A 20,299-nucleotide genomic window follows, 5' to 3' on the forward strand; every position below is an offset into this window, starting at 1 on the left:
GGAACCCTCTTGCACTGTTGGTGGGAATGTAAATTGATACAGCCACTATGGAGAACAGTATGGAGGTTCCTTAAAAAACTAAAAATAGAACTACCATACAACCCAGCAATCCCACTACTGGGCATATAGCCTCAGAAAACCATAATCCAAAAAGAGTCATGTACCACACTGTTCATTGCAGCACTATTTACAATAGCCTGGACATGGAAGCAACCTAAGTGTCCATCGACAGATGAATGGATAAAGAAAATGTGGCACATATATACAAGGAATATTACTCAGTCATAAAAAGAAATGAAATGGAGTTATTTGTAGCGAGGCGGATGGACCTAGAGTCTGTCATACAGAGTGAAGTAAGTCAGAAAGAGAAAAACAAATACCGTATGCTAACACATATATATGGAACCTAAAAAAAAAAAAAAGGTTCTGATGAACCTAGGGGCAGGACAGGAATAAAGACACAGATGTAGAGAATGGACTTGAGGACACGGGGAGGGGGAAAGGTAAGCTGAGACGAAGTGAGAGAGTGGCACAGACATATATACACTACCAAATGTAAGACAGATAGCTAGTGGGAAGCAGCTGCATGACACGGGGAGATCAGCTCGGTGCTTTGCGACCACCCAGAGGGGTGGGATACGGAGAGTGGGAGGGAGACGCAATAGGGAGGGGATACGGGGATGTATGTATATGTATAGCTGATGCACTTTGTTATACAGCAGAAACTAACACAACACTGTAAAGCAATTATACTCTAATAAAGATGTTAAAAATAACGAAACAAAACAAAAAATGACGTTTCATACTCAACATCACAGTCTAAAGCAAACGGCTGTCACTGCACGGATAATTTCCTGTGTGTGATGCGAGGCTGCCGGACAGCAGCGAGCACTTTTATCCGGGTGCTCAGAGAGTCGCAGGCAGAACCAGGATCCAAAACTAACAAAAATGTGGGTTTGCAAATTTACAAATTCAAATTCTCAGAAAATTGGAAGGCTGAACCGAAAGCATTTCAAATGATACATGCTAGGCTTAAAAGCTTCCTGGCTTCTGGAAATGTGGGTGACAGGCAGGCCAATTCTGGAGTGTTTACTACCAGGCGATCAGCTAGTTCTAATCCTGGCTAAGGTTAAAAATATAGAAGATGGTTATTCCAGATTGAACGGGAGAAAAATCTGCATCTTCAGGGAATGACATTAAGGATACTCTGAGGAGACAAATGCAAAATCTCTAAATATCTTGAATAGCTTCAATAAGAGAATTTGCATTTAAAACAAAGAAAGAATTAATTATGTGCAGACCAAAGCAGACAGCATGCCCTTGGATAAAAAAATAACAGGCGGGACTTTTTTCTTTTTTGTGGTACGCGGGCCTCTCACTGCTGTGGCCTCTCCCGTTGCGGAGCACAGGCTCCGGACACGCAGGCTCAGCGGCCATGGCTCACGGGCCCAGCCGCTCCGCGGCATGTGGGATCTTCCCGGACCGGGGCACGAACCCGCATCCCCTGCATCGGCAGGCGGACTCCCAACCACCGCGCCACCAGGGAAGCCCGGGACTTTTAAATGGTAGTTTTTATTTGTTTATTTGCTTTAGCTGAAAAACAATTCCGTATTTCTTAGGAGATTCTATTTTTCTAAATCATATGTTTTAAATATCAAATATAACGATAACTTTAACATTTTTATTAAGCAGATCTCTTGAAAGCTTAAAAGAAATGTCTTATTGAGTAACAGTAGACCAAAACTAAAAATAGGAGAGAAATGTTGGTTTTTAATTTTGGGAGAACATGGTAACAGTTTTGTCTAATTCTATAGAAGTAATCAGCCTCTAAGACAGATGAAAAGACTTGATTCTCACCACAAAATTTACAAACCTATAACTCTAGCCAATGAAGAAAGAAATTTATCTTATGGAAAAATTTCTAATAACTGGTTTAAAATTTATTTTAAAAGGCTAACACAAAATTATTTTAGTTTCCAAGTTTAAAGGATTTGTTTTCTGTTATTTCCAAGACTCATTTTTAAAGAAATTTTTGTCTCTGATTTTCTTGTACGCATACCACCATGAGTGATTCATGGGATTGGGGAGCAAATAGATTTAATGGGACAGAATCCTACAAGGCAACAAGAAACTCCTTGGGTATTTCCTGCGACATGCGTCTACTACACTCAGGAAGAATTTCAGCTCGTTAACTTTTATTCTGTAAACTTACTGGGCAGATAGAGGAAACAAGACCATAGAAAGTCAAGCAAGAGGCAAATGGTAAGATAACCAATAGAAACACACTTTTGCAAAATTTTGCACATTAACCAGAGAGGAAGGTGGTATACCATTGGTTTGTTTTCTGAAAAAGACCATGGTTTAGAGCTCCTCTATCCAATATGGCAGCCACGAGCCAGATGTGGCTAACTGAATCTTAATTCGTTAGTTAAAATGAAAACTCCTTTTCCTCAGTCACACTAGTCACATTTCAAGTGTGTGCTACCCATGTGGCTAGTGGCCACTGTTTGGATGGTACAGATATGGAACATGTCATCAGAGAAAGTGCGACTGGACAGTGCTGGTTTGGAGGATGGGCAAAGGAGATGGACAGGGTAGAAAGAGTGACCTGAGTTACTACAGCAGATCAGAAAGTGGGCACAGTCACCTTGCTATCTTTGAGTAAGGATTTCTTTTACAGCATGAAAAAATTCAAATGACTATCCTAAAGTTTTAGTTTATTTTTCTTTTAACTAAAATGAGTAAGGTGTTGATCATGCCAGAAGGTGTTAAGTGCCTTACACATTATCGCCTTATTTAATCTTCATCACAGAGGACGAGGTAGGCAATATTATAATGCCATCTTACAGATACTAAGGGACGCTTAGAGAGAGCATGTGACCCACCCAAGATCACACAGTTAACGTCTGGATTGCAAGCATGCTTCATCCCTCCAAAGCCAGGGCTCTTGGCCAGCCAGCAGGGAACTGCATTTGAGACAGAGGCACAGAAAATGCGCTCCAGATACCACTATAGACACTGCTGCACAACAGGGGCCAAGGCCAGGTGGGTGGCTTATTCTTAGTGAGAGTTTTTTCCCCCCTTGGCCTAATGCTTCCTTGATATTGAGCAGGAAGCAGGAATGGTATCACTTTCTAATCCCATTCTTGTCCCTAGCCCCCACCCATCCGCTCTGAGCTTTCCAAGTCCAGCCACTTCTTTTCCTAGGTGTCCCATGACAGCTTTTGAGGATGCCCTGGACCAGTTCAACCAGAATGGAGTGGTCACCAAACAGTGTATCTGATGTCCCAATATTCCTCCACACATTGATATCCTAAATCAATGAGATCTCTTAAATATCCTGTTAACCCATGACTTCAACGTCCCGACAAAATGCTTAGAAAATGACAGCTTATCACTTATTATATAATAATGACTTTTTTAAAGCTCTTTGAAGTTGCCCGAATGGTTGACATCCAGACAACTTAGGTGGAAGGTGCACGTGACCACACTTTCTGAGGACCTTGCAGGATAGCACCTGCCACAGAGGCCAAGAAGGAGCGAGCGTGGATGAGAGCCTACCTCCGAGGCGAGCCATCGTCATGGGGCTGGATGATGACCACCTTCACAGTCACCGAGGTCCGGAGAAGGTCGATCATCTGCTCGTGCGTCAGCGTGGCCACGGCCACCTTGCAGATCTCCACGAGGCGGCTCCCCTGACGAAGGCCGGCCTTCCACGCAAAACCGAACGGTTCCACGTCTGCGACGATTCCTTCGAAGTTCACGTGGAAGCCCAGCTGGCCCAGCCCGTTCCTCCTCAGGGTCATTTCCACAGTCTCGCAGCCCCTGGTCACGATCTAAGGGGGAAGGGGACCGTGAGGGGTGGCGCTGCGGGGGGCACACATCCCAGGGACAAGATGACAAGACAAGGACACGGTTCAATCCAGACTTTACCGTAATTACCCCTGGCATCAGGCGCCATGAAAATAACAAAAGTAAAACGAAGGTTTCATTCTTCAAAGGCAAACCAGGTACAGGTGTCCTGCTTTTTCCTAGAAGCCACTGACACACAGCCTGTGAGATTAAGACGGGCTCTGATAACTCCCCCCTCTCCTTTCTACGTCACCTGACTCGGCTCTTAAGCATATAAATTCCATTGTTCCAGATGGACTGAAGCAACTGAAAACATGTGAAGCCTTTCACACATCAAGCAATAAAACCTATTAGACAACTTTTTTTTTTTTTGGCCGTATGGTGTGGCTTGTGGAATCTTACTTTCCCAACCAGGGATGGAACCCGGGCCCCTGCCAGGGAGAGCACCGAGTCCTAACCACTGGAGAGCCAGGGAATTCCCTATTAGACAATTTTATTCAACTTAAAAAAATGGCCCAATGGTGCAGCAGCTATGGAAAGCAGCATGGCAGTTCCTCAAAAAATTAAAATGGAATTACCATGAGACTCAGCAATTCTACTTCTGGGTATATACCCAACAGAATTTAAAGCAGGGTCTCAAAGAGGTACACCCAGGTATTTGTACACCCACATTCTTAGCAGCGTTATTTACAATATCAAAAGGTGGAAGTAACTCAAGTGTCCATGGACGGTTGAATGGATATGCAAAGTGTGCCATATACAAACAGTGGAGAAAAAAATGGCCCAAAGCCCTTCCAAGCTAACAGTTAGCGCCCTGCCCACAGGATGGGCAGCAGCAGGAAGTCAGACTGTCAGGAAAACCTTAAGTGCTCTCTGTGCACCAGGCCTGCGGACATCCTGTTCTAGCCCCTAGGATCCCTCTCCTGGGGACAGCCTGCCCTTGTCTGCCCTTGCTTGCTTGGGTGGTAAGGACCATTCAGATCAAATGTGGCCAGTCAGCTGGCCTCCTCGGTATCTGTAGATAAGCATCCCACTCAGTGAACTAAAGCACCAATAATTAGTTAATGCCACCCTCAAAAGTGCTTAATGAGAATAGCCCACATGCACTGAAAGAAAAACGTGGGCTCATTGAGGATATCATTTGATGACCACGACATCACTTACTTGTGGGCAGCTGGAAGCTGGGAGGTATCATACCCGTATCCCCCAAAGCACAGAGTTTCAGTTTTAATAAATGCTTCATTCCCATGAAACACGCTCTGAATACACAGATTCCTATTTAATAAGACCTATGACTGTTAAGTACAGCTGCGGGACCGGGGCTGGTTCATGGTTATCACCGGTGTGGCGGACGTTACCGTGGTTATTACCGCCACGGCGCCCACCCTGCTAATCAGGCACACATGACAGTTTGGGGCTTAGGAAAATGGGGAAAGGGATTGCTGGTCTCAGTGGTGAAGTTTTGAAAGACTGAAGTTTCCAAAGTTACGAACTGAACTAATTTCAAATTGCTGAAAAGGCACTTTTGTAATATATACAACCTGAATAAATGTGTCCTTCACTTCTTTTTCAGCTTTGTTTCAACTAAGCTCTCTGACCAAAAGACTACATCTGACATGTGCCCAGCCTTCTCTCCAATATGGATGCAATTTTCAGCTGAAATTTAACATCCATATATCAGATTGAAGAGTGAAAGGTTTTTCCGAGTCCTACCTGTTCTGTCTCTTCCTCTTATTTCTTCCAACCACCTGCCACGTCCCCTACTTTTTGTGATTTCTTTCTCACTTCTGTTCCTTACTTCTTAACATTTGCAAAGGCTGAAGGATCAAGCTCTCCATTTATTTGGAGTTCCTCACATAATTACTTGGCCTCAATGATCACACGGTGGCCTCCTATCCACGTACCCGCGACTGGCTACATAACCTGTGGAGTCTGGTGCAAAACAGAAATGCAGGCCCTTTAGTCAAAAATTATTGAGAATTTCCAGATGGCAACAGGAGAGCATTCAACCAAGCCTGGGCTCTGCTGAGAGTGACCGGCCCTACCTGTCCCTTTAGGTGGGAGCTCTTTTTTTTTTTGCGGCACGCGGGCCTCTCACTGTCGTGGCCTCTCCCGTTGCGGAGCACAGGCTCCGGATGCGCAGGCTCAGCAGCCATGCATGGCATGTGGGATCTTCTCGGACCGGGGCACGAACCCGCGTCCCCTGCGTCGGCAGGCGGACCCCTCAACCACTGCGCCACCAGGGAAGCCCTAGGTGGGAGCTCTTATTCCCCACCTGTGTCTTTACCTGCACAGCAGACACCTTTGATTTCACTTCCCACCACTAGAAAATGCAGAGCTCACCATCTGCCCAGCAGCACCCCTTCCCCATCTCTCCACTACGACAGCTTCATCCTCTTCCTTTCCATTTCTGTTGCTCCTGTCCTGCACCAGCCTTTTGCTCTAACCCCCCGACAGTCTTTGCGTTGGTTTGTTTCCACCATCTCCTGCTACAAGTCATCCGAGATACAGAAAATACTTCCTCAAATATATTCCAGATTATCAGACAGTCACCTTAGCAATATAGTCATTTTTCTAGGAAAATGGTAGAATGGGGTCCACAGAACAGTGAACGTGTCTGAACCTACGGGACGTGCATTTTGGTGGTTGGTGAAGGGGGTGTGTTTATGTTGTATTTTCCGGAGCACAAATTATGATGACTCAGTAGGTCTCCTAAAAAGAAGTATTCGCAGTATTACTAAAAGCACAATGTGTCCTGACACTCACAAGATAACTCAATTCTCCAGGTACGTAAACTGATAACACACTTAATCATCCCTGAATCACATCTCAGCTTACGCACATACGCCCTCAATACTGTTGAACACACTGAGGCCCTTTCCTGTAAAGAGCGTCTGCAAATAATGACATTATTTCTCCAAGGCCAGCAGACACTGACATGATTGCATTGTCTCATCTACGTGGTCTGGACTAATAAAAGGTTTATATTTGGTGGGAGGAAAGGGGGCAGGAAATGGGTATCATTTCTCTTTTTCTCATGATCCATAACTGACTAGATCTTCTCTAATTAATGAAATATACATCCCCTTGGGGGAAGATTCACACATGAAAAATTCTTTCGTCAAAGCACATTTTGTTCTTATATTTCATTTATTCTTAAAATTCTATTGTATATACTCAAACTAAAATCTGTATCTTCCTTTGTTAAAATATGAAGTAGAAATACAGCTGTTAAATACCATGGGCATCATGGTTTTGTACTGAAAATAACAATCTTTTTTATGACTTTTTTCTTCAAGTCTTTCTAACTTAACGGGTAATTCTATAAAACCTCTGTAAGAGACTGGCTGCGGGATTAACAACATACTTAATCTGGCAGACTAAACAAAAATACCTGTTGTGTAAGTACGCAGAGGTGAAACAGCGAAGAGGGCTTACTCTGACCATCAGTATGGTCAACGGTGATTCTGTGCCTATTAATTTCCCCCTGGGAAGGTACTGTCGTGCCAGTCTCTACAAACAGACATAATATCTAGTAAATTCTTGTCCTTCCTTGAAACACTATGAAAATATATCCCGATGTTCCCTTTGGAAAGTTGGCTTCACTTTTCCTTTCCAATCAATTTGTAATGGGTGTTTCGCCACCATTCGTGGATTCAGCAACAGCGCTAAAGGACACAGCATTGAAAATCAAACCCTATAACACAACACTGTTAATCAACTATACTCCAATATAAAATAAAAATTTAAAAATTAAAAAAAAAATTAAATCAAACTCTACCCCTAAGAAATAGTAACTCACTTCCTAGGTGATGTAATTGGGGAGGAAGTTCCACAGCAGAAGGTACTACGAATCTGGGATTTCAGAGCTAAGGATGGTGGATAAACAGAAACCTGTACTTACCCCCAATCGCTGGACAATTTCCCTGACGTCTTCGGCACAGTTGTCCACCGAGGACAGAAGGATGCATTCTCCTCGTTCGTAAAACACTTTGATACTCACTAACCCAGATGTCCACCCAATGACATCCCTGCAGGAACAGTTAAAGACCACGTTCTTGGAATCCTTCTCGATCAGCATTATGAACTCGTTGGAAATCCCAAGGAGACACTCAATGTCCGAGGACTGGCCGAAGTCCCGCGCCACAACGTGCCACGTGATCGCGCCGACGCTGAAGAGGTGGGCGTCCTTCCTGGGCTTTACTTTCTCCTTCTTCTTGGCACCCAGGGTAATGAAGCTGAATTTTGCAGACGTATCCACGGTGGCGGTTGTGACGAAGTTCTCCGCCAGGTCCTTCAAGTACTCCTGCCTCGTCCGAGTGGCCATCGCTCGAAACTTCTCTGATTTGTGGGCTGCGTTTTCTGCATTGATTACTTTCGCTAAAAGGAAGTCCCGGAATACTGCTGACTTTGGGAAAGTTACGCCTTTGGGAATTGGTGGACCAAATGGTGGCACATCTTTTGATCTAGAAACTCCAACACTGAGGGAGGAAAAGAAGAAACAAGATGAATTGTGAGGCCGTAATAGTTAGCTTCAGAAATGTGACATACACCCACACTTCCGACTGAAGCCAGCTACTTTGTAGCCTCTTGGTATGCTCATTTCTGGGTATCAAGTTTTTCTTTGTTTTTAGCAAAACTTTTCAAACTTCGTAGTTGAGGGGGTGCTAGGGGCTGAGTAGTGTCCCTCCAAAATTTGTATGCTGAAGTCCAAAACCCCAGTAACTGGGAATGTGGCTGTGTTTGGAGATCAGGTCTTTAAAGAGATGATTAAGTCACAATGAGGCCATTAGGGTGGGCCTTAATCCAGTCTAACAGGTGTCCTTACAGAAGGAAACCTGGACACACAGGAAGATACCAAGGATGCACACACACAGGGGAGAGACCATGTGAGGACACCGCAGTTAATCTGTAGGCCAAGGAGAGAGGCCTCAGGAAAAACCAAACCTGCCAACCCCTTGATCTTGGACTTCCAGCCTCCGGAACTGTGAGAAGTAAGTGTCTGTTGTTTAAACCACCGGGTCTGTGGTCCTGGTCACGGCTGTGCAAGCTGACTAAGGTAGGGATGAGGGATCTGTAGCCAGGCTGGTGCTCTGTGGCTGGTCACCACTGAGAGGCAGTCACACTTTCAACAGCAGTGCGGTTAGCCCAGCCGGCTATTCGCGATCTCACTGCTATTGGACACAATGATCATGCCTACAGGGCCCAAAGTTTTGAATGTCACTTTTTTTAAGGAAATGCTCACTTGATCACGTTTTGAAAATCTAAATGAAGATTTTATAGGAGCAAAGTTTTAAGAGATTCCAGAGACTGAAAAGATCAAATGTATAGTGACGGCAATAACCATCTTAATATGGCAAAACCAATAATGCTCTCCCCTGTATCGGACAGAAGCTTTCGTTGTCTCAAATCCTTTTTGAAATAAGAGTGAATTAATGAATGAGCAGGTGAAGGACTGGAGTGAATGAATGAATGAACCCCACAGCATGCCCCAGTTACTGAGCAGCTACTGCAGACCAAGAATGGGAACCAACCCCGCATCTGCCCAGGCTGGTATTTTCTGTGTTGGGATAAACAAAGGAAGCAACCTACGTTTCATCTTCTTCATGGTAGAAAATCCTGAAAGAGGTGATTAAGGAATGAAAACATTAGGTGTGAATTCCTTTTCTGGAAGGTGGCTGGTTAGACTCCAAATAGGTCACAGTCCCCAGGGATCTCTCCCCTTCGCTGTAACCTGCACACCCTTCAGCGGCGTTCATCATTTCCGGGGAAAGAGCTATACGATGGAAGAGGGTCTGGGCGGGGCCTTAGCTGGCGTGAAAGGGGAGGGAAGGACTGCTTCCCTTTGGGACAGAAGACCAAACTCACTCACATGCATGGTAGTAAAGGCACTGAACCAGAGAGGGAGGTGGGGGGACTTGACTCATGTCCTCAAGGAAGGTCCTAGGAACATCGTGGAGGTTTCAAATGGCCGAGGGGCTGACACCATATATGACCCGTCTTCCCCTCACTACCATCCTTAGGAAGAACCTTCTAGACTGAGTAGGAATTAACTTGTCCTCAGGCGTTATTTCGTAGAGAGCTGTCCCAAAGCTACATGTCTGGACTGTGGGTAGTGTAGCCACACCTGTTGCTTCCCCACCAGAACGATCAACCAGCTCAAGTGGCCTCTCAGTGCACTGGACCCTGCCCTCCCGACACTGGCCATAATCAACTCATGTGATCACCTCTCCTAAACATGGTTTTCTCTTCCAGTGATGAGCACAGGTTCCTGGAAGTATTTTACCCATGGAACGCTGAGGAGGTCAAATCCCATTTAACACCTTACAGGATTACTTTTTGCACTTAGCTCTGTGGATCTCAAGCTACTCTCTGTGGATGCACTTAAGCCGAAGCATCAGGGCGAACTTTTTATATCTAAATGTGTTCCAAGACGGCTCTCACCGTGGAGCTCCAGAGTGGGCAGAGAAAGACATCTGTTAACAGGGCGATTCTTCTTGTCCCAAATTATTAAACCAAATGTCTAACTGGACACCTCCACTACAGTGTATGGTGCAGTGTGGCTAGATAAACCACTATCCTATGTATCTCAGATCAAAGTGGTACCAAAAAAGAAGCAGAATCCAGGCACAGCTGTTACTATGATCACTATTACTACTATTACTAGTCCATGATCACCATGACAGCCTGAGAATGGGGATCAATTAGAAACCCCTGGTTACAAAAGCCTATATAGTCCGTAATGCTTTCAAGCAGAGTTAAGATGGAATATTCTTTTGCCACACTGGGATAATTCCCAGTGGGTGGAAACAAGAGTATGTTTTAGAATTTCTTATTTTACCCAAATAACTTGATAGCATTTACTGATGGTTTAGACATAAGACCCCTCCACTGAGGGCAACAGTACAAAGAAGAGCCTTCCTTCATGTGCCAGTTAAAGGGTTTTAGGAAAGCAACGTGGGGTACAGCAGATTCCAGGATCCGGTGCTCCTCGTAGGAGTCCAGCTCCACCACTTTCTGAGGGACTCTGAGTTACTTAATCCCTCAGCGCCTCGTCTGTAAAACGGGGGTTAAAACAGTACCATCCTCAAAAGCACGCTATGAGGATTAAACAAAGTAATGCATGCTAAGCTATTATTAACTCAACTGCTAGCATCACTACAATTGCCACAAATAATTATCGTTTTCATCATCGATTTAACATTGTCATCTAATGCTTGTAAGAAGGGGATACATAGTAAGTTTTCTAAAATGGAAGTCATCGTTTTATATAGATACTACTTCCCTTTTAAGTGACAGTTAGCTACTAAGCCTCCAGACAGCGAGAAGTTTACTCATTCAGTTATTAAAGGATGCATTTTGCAAAGAGTTTATCTTGAAAAGCACACAAACACATAAATCCCTCAGAGTTAGCTCTACAATGGCTACAACCACTGAAGTGAAAGAATCTCGCATAAAGAAACAGGTAATCAGTTAAGTTTGCTTTTTAATAATTTTAGACTAAAATTACATAACATGGAGCTTTGTGGATGTTGCCCCATTATTTCTTTCTAGGTTCAACTGGCCCCAGCATCACCGAGAGAGAGCCCTGCTGTATCCAGGGGGCACGCCTCGGACTTCTCTGGAAGGTGGGAGCCTGCTCTTTCACACTCCAGACGCGTGCCCTGGTTAGCAGCACGCTTTTATCAGAGGAGGGCATCTCGCCCCAGCAGTCTGCCTGGACCACGCCTCTGAGCTACGTGGTACTACAGGTCGTGATCCGCCAGAACTCACTGCCACTCAGCGCCTGTGCAAAGCTCACGGGACGAACGATGCACGGGGGTCACAGGAGTGTGTGCGGCCAACCCAGGCTTCTATAAAACTCGCCCGTGATTCAGATGGAGCAACCTAGAAAACAGCAGACCTGGACTATATTTTATCGTTTCCTTGGAAATTATTTTAATGAATTTATTTTGTATCTGGTATGTTTTGAGGAAATCATAGGAAACAGACCTATGAGGTGTTTCTGGAAAACCTGGGCACTGACAGAGTAAACACATCTTCATAAAAATGTCATGGAATCGATTTGACTAGTTTTCCAGAAGATTACAATTGATTCTTCGAAGGACACTCATGAGGTGGTAAGTGTGATCATTATGAATGTTTATGAGGCACTTCCAAAACCTAGAGGCACTCCACTGCTTTACATTTGAATCTCATTCGTAAATGATAATTTAGTGATGGCAACGTGGTATCTGCAAAGGCAATGACCCCATCTTTGAACCATTTGTACAAGCTGGTTTCTACCACAGGAAACATAATGCCAGCCACTTTGTTGATAGGTAAGATCTATATCAAAAGCATCCCTCCCCGGTCATTTAATTAAACACAGAAAACCTAAAAGAGATAAAAATAAAGAGGTATTATTTATCCTTAAGATTCTTTGTGCTAATCAACCACCTCATGATAGAAGCATAAACTAAAGATAGAAAGTAATTAAAAATACTTGATTTGACCTAAGAATAGCAGCCTCTACAATAACACCAAATACAGTAAAGCCCGAGGCTTATGTTTCCAATCCATTAGGAAGGCTCATTTAAGATTACTCTGCGTCATTACCATTCATCAGGGGAGATCCCAGAAGAATAAGCCGACTGAGCATGTTTGCACCAACGTCACCGGTTTTAAGCGTATCGTTTATACAGACTAGATGTCCTTTTTTTTCAAATATCACTTTTTTTTTTTTTTTCAATAACAAGTTGTTCTGAGCATTCAGCCAGGGTCTTGAACTGAGGTGCACACAAGCATCACCACGGGGGAAAACCATGCCGATGGGGAGAGCGTGGGGTGGGGATGCAAGCTGGCGACACCAAGCACACAGGCCAGTCTCCTTGCCCCTAGGAGGGCACGGCTGCAGTTCACAGGCCCCTCTGCCCCCTCACACGTACCCAGGCCTGGGCCCCATCCAGGTCCGGGAGGCTGCTCAACCGGTAACCACTGCTTTAAGATGAGCGCCAGGAACTCTAACAGGTGTTTTGCATAATTCCTGCCATTCATTCCTCATAACTACACATTGAAGTGGGTACTATTATCCCCAGTTTTCAGAAAAGGAAATGAAGGCTCCAAAACATAAGCTGACTCGTTACAAAGCGCCATGAGGGGGCAGGAGAGCTGGATTCTCACTCAGGTCAGAGACCGGCTCTTTTACTGACACCCCACAAGGCAGGAGCCTTCAGGGACAGCTGTTTCCTAAGGAAGAGCATGGTGTACAGGAAGGCAGACCTCGTCAGTCTCGGGATTCCGAGGCACCTGGATGGCCTTTTGAAATCACCAAAGCGAGTGTCAAACCCCTATCTCGACACACCAACCACACCACCGTGTGTGTGTGTTTCCAAGCTCTTAGACGGGAAGAAACATTTTACCACCAGAATGCGCTCCTTTCAGGGAAGCACTGAAATGGCCAGATCCTCCACTTCTGAGGCTGCTATCAATCAAGCGATGGTCTGGCAGGGACTGGAGGAAGTCTTTAACATTGAGGAAAGGCGAAACCTAGGACTGTGAACTGCTAGGAATTTCACTGTTTCAAAATGGGAAGAAGGCAATAATTTCTTACAGAAAGTACCTGAGTGTAAGACTTCTCTGGTGGCGCAGTGGTTAAGAATCCGCCTGCCATTGCTGGGGATACGGGTTCGATCCCTGGTCCGGGAAGATCCCACATGCCGCAGAACAACTAAGCCCGTGCGCCGCAACTACTGAGCCTGCGCTCTAGAGCCCGCGAGCCACAACTACTGAGGCCCGTGTGCCACAACTACTGAAGCCCGCGTGCCGAGAGCCCATGCTCCACAACAAGAGAAGCCACCGCAATGAGAAGCCCGCGCACAGCAACGAAGAGTAGCCCCCGCTCGCCGCAACTAGAGAAAGCCCGTGCGCAGCAACCAAGACCCAACGCAGCCAAAAATAAAATGAAAGAAAAGAAAGAAAAGAAAAGAAAGAAAGAAAGAAAGTGCCTGAGTGAAGACTGTGGGAAATACAACTAGAAAAAAAAAAGGATAATTATGGGCATAGAAATGCTGATTGGAAAACTAATTGGAAGACATTTTGGGGAATGAGGTCCTGTTGGAACAACCCTGGGAGCATGAAACGCCAGGGACTCACCTGTAACACACATTTTCAGTGCACGGATTATGCACTTTGACTATGACAAAGACATGTTGAAAGTGGGACCGGATGCTTTTTGGAGTAAAAGGAAGTGCTCCAGGCTCTTGGAAAACAATGGTCACGATGTCATTTCCTATGTGCCTTTTCCTCAGGAGCTGCAGTCAGGAAAGTGAACACACAGAGTTACAGACACGGTTTTCTGTAAAGACAAGATACGTAAATGTATACAATTCACTCAGCATTCAATTTCAAGGAGTTTTTTAGAAAAGCAGAGTCATCCTTCGGAAGCTAGGGCTCCTTGACATGGCTGCGTCCAAAGACCTATGGAAAGAAAAGCCTCAATATTTAAGTTCATCTTTTGCTTTGAAAGGCAACTGGTGTTCTCTCTCCTTTTCATCTTTATCACTTTTTGCCCTGAAATGACAGCACATTAGAGCTAAAATCGCTTTAAGGAATCTTGTAGATTAAGCTCTTCGACTTAAAAGGAGGAGACGGCAGAGCGTCCAGGGGAAGGTACGGTGGCTGAAAGTCCTGCACGAGGGTGTCAGGGGCTTACATGACACATGCATTTCTGCAGCAAAAATACAGAAGACTGTTATTTTGGCGGCTGATATATTCAAGCTAATTAACTGAAATCTAGCCTTTTCAATGTATTTCAGGAACAGAGAATTCCACCAGATTAACAGTTGGAAAATCCAATAAATTACAAATGCATCAGGAGAGAAGGAACCCCAGGTCAGTAACACCTGAACCCCTTTACTTGCGATGTTCCTTCTGCCGAGAATGCCCCCTTCACCCCAGGTCTCTCCTAGACCACTCAGGTCTCTGCTGAGCTACCAACACACTGGAAAGAACGTCCTTGGAGGGACTGCACAGGCCCTGCACCCATACCCCAGGCCCATGGCGACCACATTAGCTGTCGTGTCCTGTTCTAAGTCTTGGTTTACTTCTCCTGCGTCAGGTCATAATCATGACGAGGGCAGGAGCTGTATCTCGTTGACTTTTGGTTTCCCAGTTTCTAATGGGCTGCCCAGGACACAGCAGACACCCACACACACACTGGCTAAGTGAAATAACAAGCGTTACAAACACACAATCACAGCCACGTAACACCGCGCAAGAAGATTGTGACCAACTCTGAATACACACCAACAAATCCATACACTCCGTAAGCTTACGCACCTAAAGCCATCAGGATCTGTGCTCCCAGAGTCTGGGACCCTCAGTTTTCACAGAGACAGTAATCCTTACATGAGTTGGTGATGTCACTGCAGGAACGGGGTAATCTCGGGTAGTAAATCTCTCTTTACGAGCAATAACAGAGGCAACAAGCTCGTGCTTAAATTTATTTGGCACTTACGGAACATACTTCACTGTAAAGAGCATTAATTTCAACTTTTAAAAACCTTTTAAACCCAGATACAAAAAGGATTTCATTGTCAGGCCCCTGACTTGTGATCTAGCACGATAAAAGGCCTGGAAAAGTGGGAACGAAATGTCCTTTCTTCCAGAGTTCCCTACTATGGGCCAGTTAAGTCGCTGACTCATATGGTGGAAAACTGCTATTTAAATCCCGATGGTTAAAGTTATAAACACACAAAAGTCGTTTTACTGCCTGAGTGAAGTTTTGAAAGCTATACTAATATCCATTAATGAGCCAGCTGTCGTCTTAAAAATGTTCGCTAGATATTTAAGTAAAAGGTGACATTTTAAGATGCACGTAAAAAAATCAGTAGCAAACTAGTCATATATTCACTGTGCTACTATTTACCCATCCTAGAGTGGACACAGATGTTAACCACAGTAAACGTTTCATGAAAGAAAAGAAAACAAGGCAAGCACGCGTATCTAAAACAAGCATCACGGGACTTCCCCGGCGGTCCAGTGGTTACGACTCCTCGCTTCCACTACGGGGTGGGGGGCGGGGTTTGATCCCTGGTCGGGGAACTAAGATCGGCAAGCCGCACAGCACGGTCAGAAAACATAAATAAAAAAAATAAAACAAGCATCATGACAAGCTGAAAACTGTACGAGGCTAAGATGTATTCTTCCCTCGTTTCCGCAATAACTGAAATACATGACTCACTATGTACTGTACAGGACAACAAAATTCAGGAACAAATGAAAAATGGAAAGAAAAGCTGAACTACCTAACAGTGTGTTCAATGTATCTGCTGAGTACGAACACAGTGGCCTACACTGTACTTTCCTCTGTATCCTTGAAACGTGGGAACTCTCGAACTCCTTGAAACACGGGGAATTCTCAGACTGACAGAGAAGATAGATGGAGCTTGCGGGGCCAAGGCCACGTATGGAATTCTAGGCCCCTCCTTCCTCAGTGACTGGGGCGTCCGCTGGCCACCCTCCTGGGTTAACAACCTCAGAGGGCAGCCCAGCCTCATTAGTCAGTGAAACGCGGACAGCTACTCCTACCCATTTCTCTTGCTCCTGAAGGAAGACCATGGGTCCAGTTCTACACTTCACCACGGGGACATTTAAAGCGCAAGTGAAAGGAAACTTTCAGGCTAGTTACCTCGACGACGTGCCAACCCACCTTTGCCCCTTTCTAAGCACATTCTTTTGCTTTGTAAAATGGGCTAGAAATAGTTTTAAAATTCTAGTTAATTTAACCATGGTCACAAAATGCACTTTGTAGAAAAAGTGCGGGGGAGGGCGGGGAACAAGGAGATTCATTAAGCAGAGGAAAATAGGGCTTCCTGGTGGCGCGTGGTTGAGAGTCCGCCTGCCGGTGCGGGGGACACGGGTTCGTGCCCCGGTCCGGGAAGATCCCACGTGCCGCGGAGCGGCTTGGCCCGTGAGCCATGGCCGCTGAGCCTGTGCGTCCGGAGCCTGTGCTCCGCAGCGGAAGAGGCCGCAACGGTTAGAGGCCCGCGTACCACAAAAAAAAAAAAAAAAAAAAAAAAAAAGAGGAAAATAAAATCGCAAGCTCTCTGTAGAGAATAAACAAAGAAAAATGAACACCTGGGCCATCAATAGGATATCTGAATCTTTTCAGAGACTAAAGAAATACAGCATCTGGCAGGTTCACGGAAACATTCATTGTCAGACAGTAAACAACCTAAGTAATTCTTGGGCTTCTTATATAAAGGTTAGGGTTCTCTTCAGCAGTTAGTTATGTCTTGTTCTAACTCGTCAATGAAATTCTGTAGAAGTCGACTCCGGAAATGGAAGGGGAAAGGGCACGGCAGCCCATAAACCAGGTCGGCCCAGCAAGACAGTAAGGCAAGTTCCTGGTCACCAAGACGCTGCCGGTGCTATTTCGGGGATTGAGGAACGACGTCTTCCAGGCCTTTCCAGACGTGAGAAGCTCGTAACACTTCTTCAGTGCCAAGAGGGCCAACTCAAGAGTCTTCAACCGCGAGAGTGAGTTAATAAATATTGTATTAGATTTACAGAGTCAATTCTGCTAACTTCCCGACACTTGATTCAAGCTGTGAGCCAGGAATAAGCTCTTGGTATGACAAGGAAAGTGAAACTGTGATTCTTCACCCAATTCCCTGACAAAAAACGTACAGATGCTACAGAAATAGCAAGCTGTGGGTTTATCTTCAATTCCTTAAACACACTTCAGGGTTTCACAGGTCCAGTTTTAACTTCACGCAAGAACTGAAAGCAAGTGGAAACAACCAACCTCCAGGCAGCTGCATATGCAAATAGGTTAAAGTCTTCGTTAAATTCTTTTTTTAAAAAACCTGGGAAGTTAAAAAAAAAAAAAAAAAAGCATGTTGCACCTAATTCTGGAGGAGAGGGGGAAAGAGGCTGCACCGTAACAAGGAGATGTGACGCGGCTGGGATGTCGTTCAGAAGTCGTCTCTCAGGGTCAGCGATGAGAAAGCTTAATTTGAAACTGGAGAAGGCGGATCTCCAGACAGAGTTTCTTGTCTTGAGAAGCAAACATGTGAAAATGAGCAAGATTTCAAAGAGAAAACCGCATCGTTTAATGATTACGAGTTCTGAAATTCAAAGAGATGAGTCCAGAAGTGAGGAACAAAATCAAATGTATCCCGTTTTGAAAAAACTATCATCAATTCTGGATCTCAGTCCTTGGGGGTACGGTCGGAAAGCCCCAGCAGTAGGAGCAGGGCTGACAAAGACTGGTCTGTCCTGATCCTTCCCGGATTCTGACCCCGTCACCCCCCTCCCCTTCTGGACAGCCACCCTATCCCTGCAACACGCCCACCTGTCTCTGCAGCAGGCACCTTGCGTTTGCCAACCCTTGCTTAGAAAGTGTCTCCCCTTTACACGGTGTGCTAGCTTCTCCTCCTTCAGAGACCGTCCTAACTATGCACACTTGCACACAGAACATACACAAACACACATGCATGCACACAACACAGCCCCCTCATATTCTCTGTACTCAAAAGAGCATGTACCAGTGGCCAGAATTTTGCTCTCATTTTTAAGAGGCATCTATAAAGTTTCCTGTATAAAGACGCAGAAAAAGTGAACATAGAATAGTAGTCTGACCAGCAAGAAAGAGGCGGAAAACCTACACACATTACCACATAAATACAAAAGATCTTGCCTCCTTTGCTTCCACAAAAAAGTGACCTCTAATTAACCACTGTGATCTCAGATCAGTAAGAAGAGTTCAAATTTAATTACCGTTTCAAGGATGCATTGCTGATTTACCATTCTATATAACCAATATAAAAATACTATATAAAACATTTTACCAATGGCAAGAGTAAAGGCACAAACCAGCTAAGCAAGACTGAATATTTTGGAAACGGAGGAACAGAAATAAACCAAGAATGCGGATTGTCAATGATTTAATAACAAAGTGAAGATAAGAAAAGATTATGACGATACAAATGTTTCTCTTCTGAAACTGGGCAATACCAGCCCTTCTGCAAAGCAATAATTCTTATTATCTGGTATAAGTATACATTCTTCTTTCTGGCCTGGGAATAAAGCTAATCATGAAAAGCTGGATATGGCTTTGATGCTTCCAAAATATTCCAGATTACTATTTATAGGTGAACCCAAGAGCAGTCAGGACCTGGCTGTAGAGAGAGCACTTAATGAGATAGATTCCTCCAATATTTAAATGGCTCCTCGGCTGTACCAATTAGGGACTTACAGAAGTATGTACACAAACCTTTTAAGGCAGGGGCTGACCATCTGTCTAAATTATATGGAGAAGGGGTTCCAGCCTAGCCTAACAAGCTCTGTCCCTATTTCCTCTGTAGATATCAAGCCCATCCCTAGGCTAAGACCAGGATTCTTCAGATGGAATCTCAGAAACCCAGGGGTTTTGTCTTTTTCCTTAGGGACCTCCATGGAGCTCGGAAACCCCTTCCAAGCAGGGCAGCTCTAACATTACACATGCATTCACACACACACACAAAAGTTTACTGTGTGCCAGGAACCATGCTACCTTCATCTGTTTATATACTTAGTTTGTCTCTGCCAAAGTGAAGTCCCACTGATAACATCCCATGATGGCTTAACTACGATCTGTCTATAGGACAAGCAGGAGGGAAGCAGCCAGGGGAGACAGCCCTGGGAAAAGTGGACTGACTGACTGCCAAGCAGACCCAGAGAGAGACCTGGGGGATTTGACTGAAAAGGGAAAACACGCCAAGAACGGGCTTCTTATCTGGCTACGTTTTCTTTGTTAAGAGTCCAGACATTCCAAAGACTGAACTCTCTTGCAACTGTCATGGACTCTCTGAAGACTTTTAATACATCTTGGAATCAGCTTTCAGCTTGATTTATTACAAGAGCAAACACAAGAAACTGTATCTGATGTGGCTGCATCTAGAACAGTGAAATAGTCACAAATACCACGGGGCTAATAAGGCCGAAGTCAGAGGCCCAATTCACGTACAGACCAGTTAACTTTGCTAAGCTGTGTGGCCTCAAACTGCAGTCATGAACCCGGATGGTCACTTCAGACACTTATGCCCTTGGTATTACCATCATCTGTGGGCACGGGTGGGGTGGGTGCGAGAGACGGCAAAGTAGCACCACCCGCAACAGATTTGGAAAGTCCGTGTTCCAAGACTGCACGGTGCCATCACTGATCTATGACCAGAATATTCTGGTTGTGATTAGCAAAGTATTAAATGTCAAAGTAAAAATGATTTTCTGAAATTATTGATAAATTAGTCCCTCCCTTTCTTAACTATTCAGGCCTTAGCTTTTCATGATAGGTCTTCAGCACTGGGAACAGGAAGATAAAATGCAAATTAAGTCATCTAAAATACTTGTCCTCTCTATCTCGTAAGTTATAAATTATAATAACACCTAAAACTTATTGAGCACACTCTGTGCCAGCACTATT

At 44.8% G+C, this 20,299-nt stretch overlaps 1 protein-coding gene across 5 annotated transcripts in view; it reads right to left on the reverse strand.

The window, feature by feature from the left end:
• SIPA1L2 (signal induced proliferation associated 1 like 2) overlaps positions 1-20,299 on the reverse strand; it is a 109,572-nt gene that overhangs the window by 51,486 nt on the left and 37,787 nt on the right. For all 5 annotated transcript variants that reach the window (XM_032609202.1, XM_032609205.1, XM_032609201.1 and 2 more), the window contains exons 6-8: positions 13,987-14,144; positions 7,757-8,333; positions 3,562-3,836 (exon numbers count right to left, since the gene is read on the reverse strand). In XM_032609202.1, coding sequence (XP_032465093.1) covers positions 3,562-3,836; positions 7,757-8,333; positions 13,987-14,144 — 1,010 coding nt within the window. The remainder of the gene's footprint in view (positions 1-3,561; positions 3,837-7,756; positions 8,334-13,986; positions 14,145-20,299) is intronic.

This window comes from Phocoena sinus, chromosome 16, assembly GCF_008692025.1.
Source record: "Phocoena sinus isolate mPhoSin1 chromosome 16, mPhoSin1.pri, whole genome shotgun sequence".
Taxonomy (NCBI): Eukaryota; Metazoa; Chordata; class Mammalia; order Artiodactyla; family Phocoenidae; genus Phocoena; species Phocoena sinus.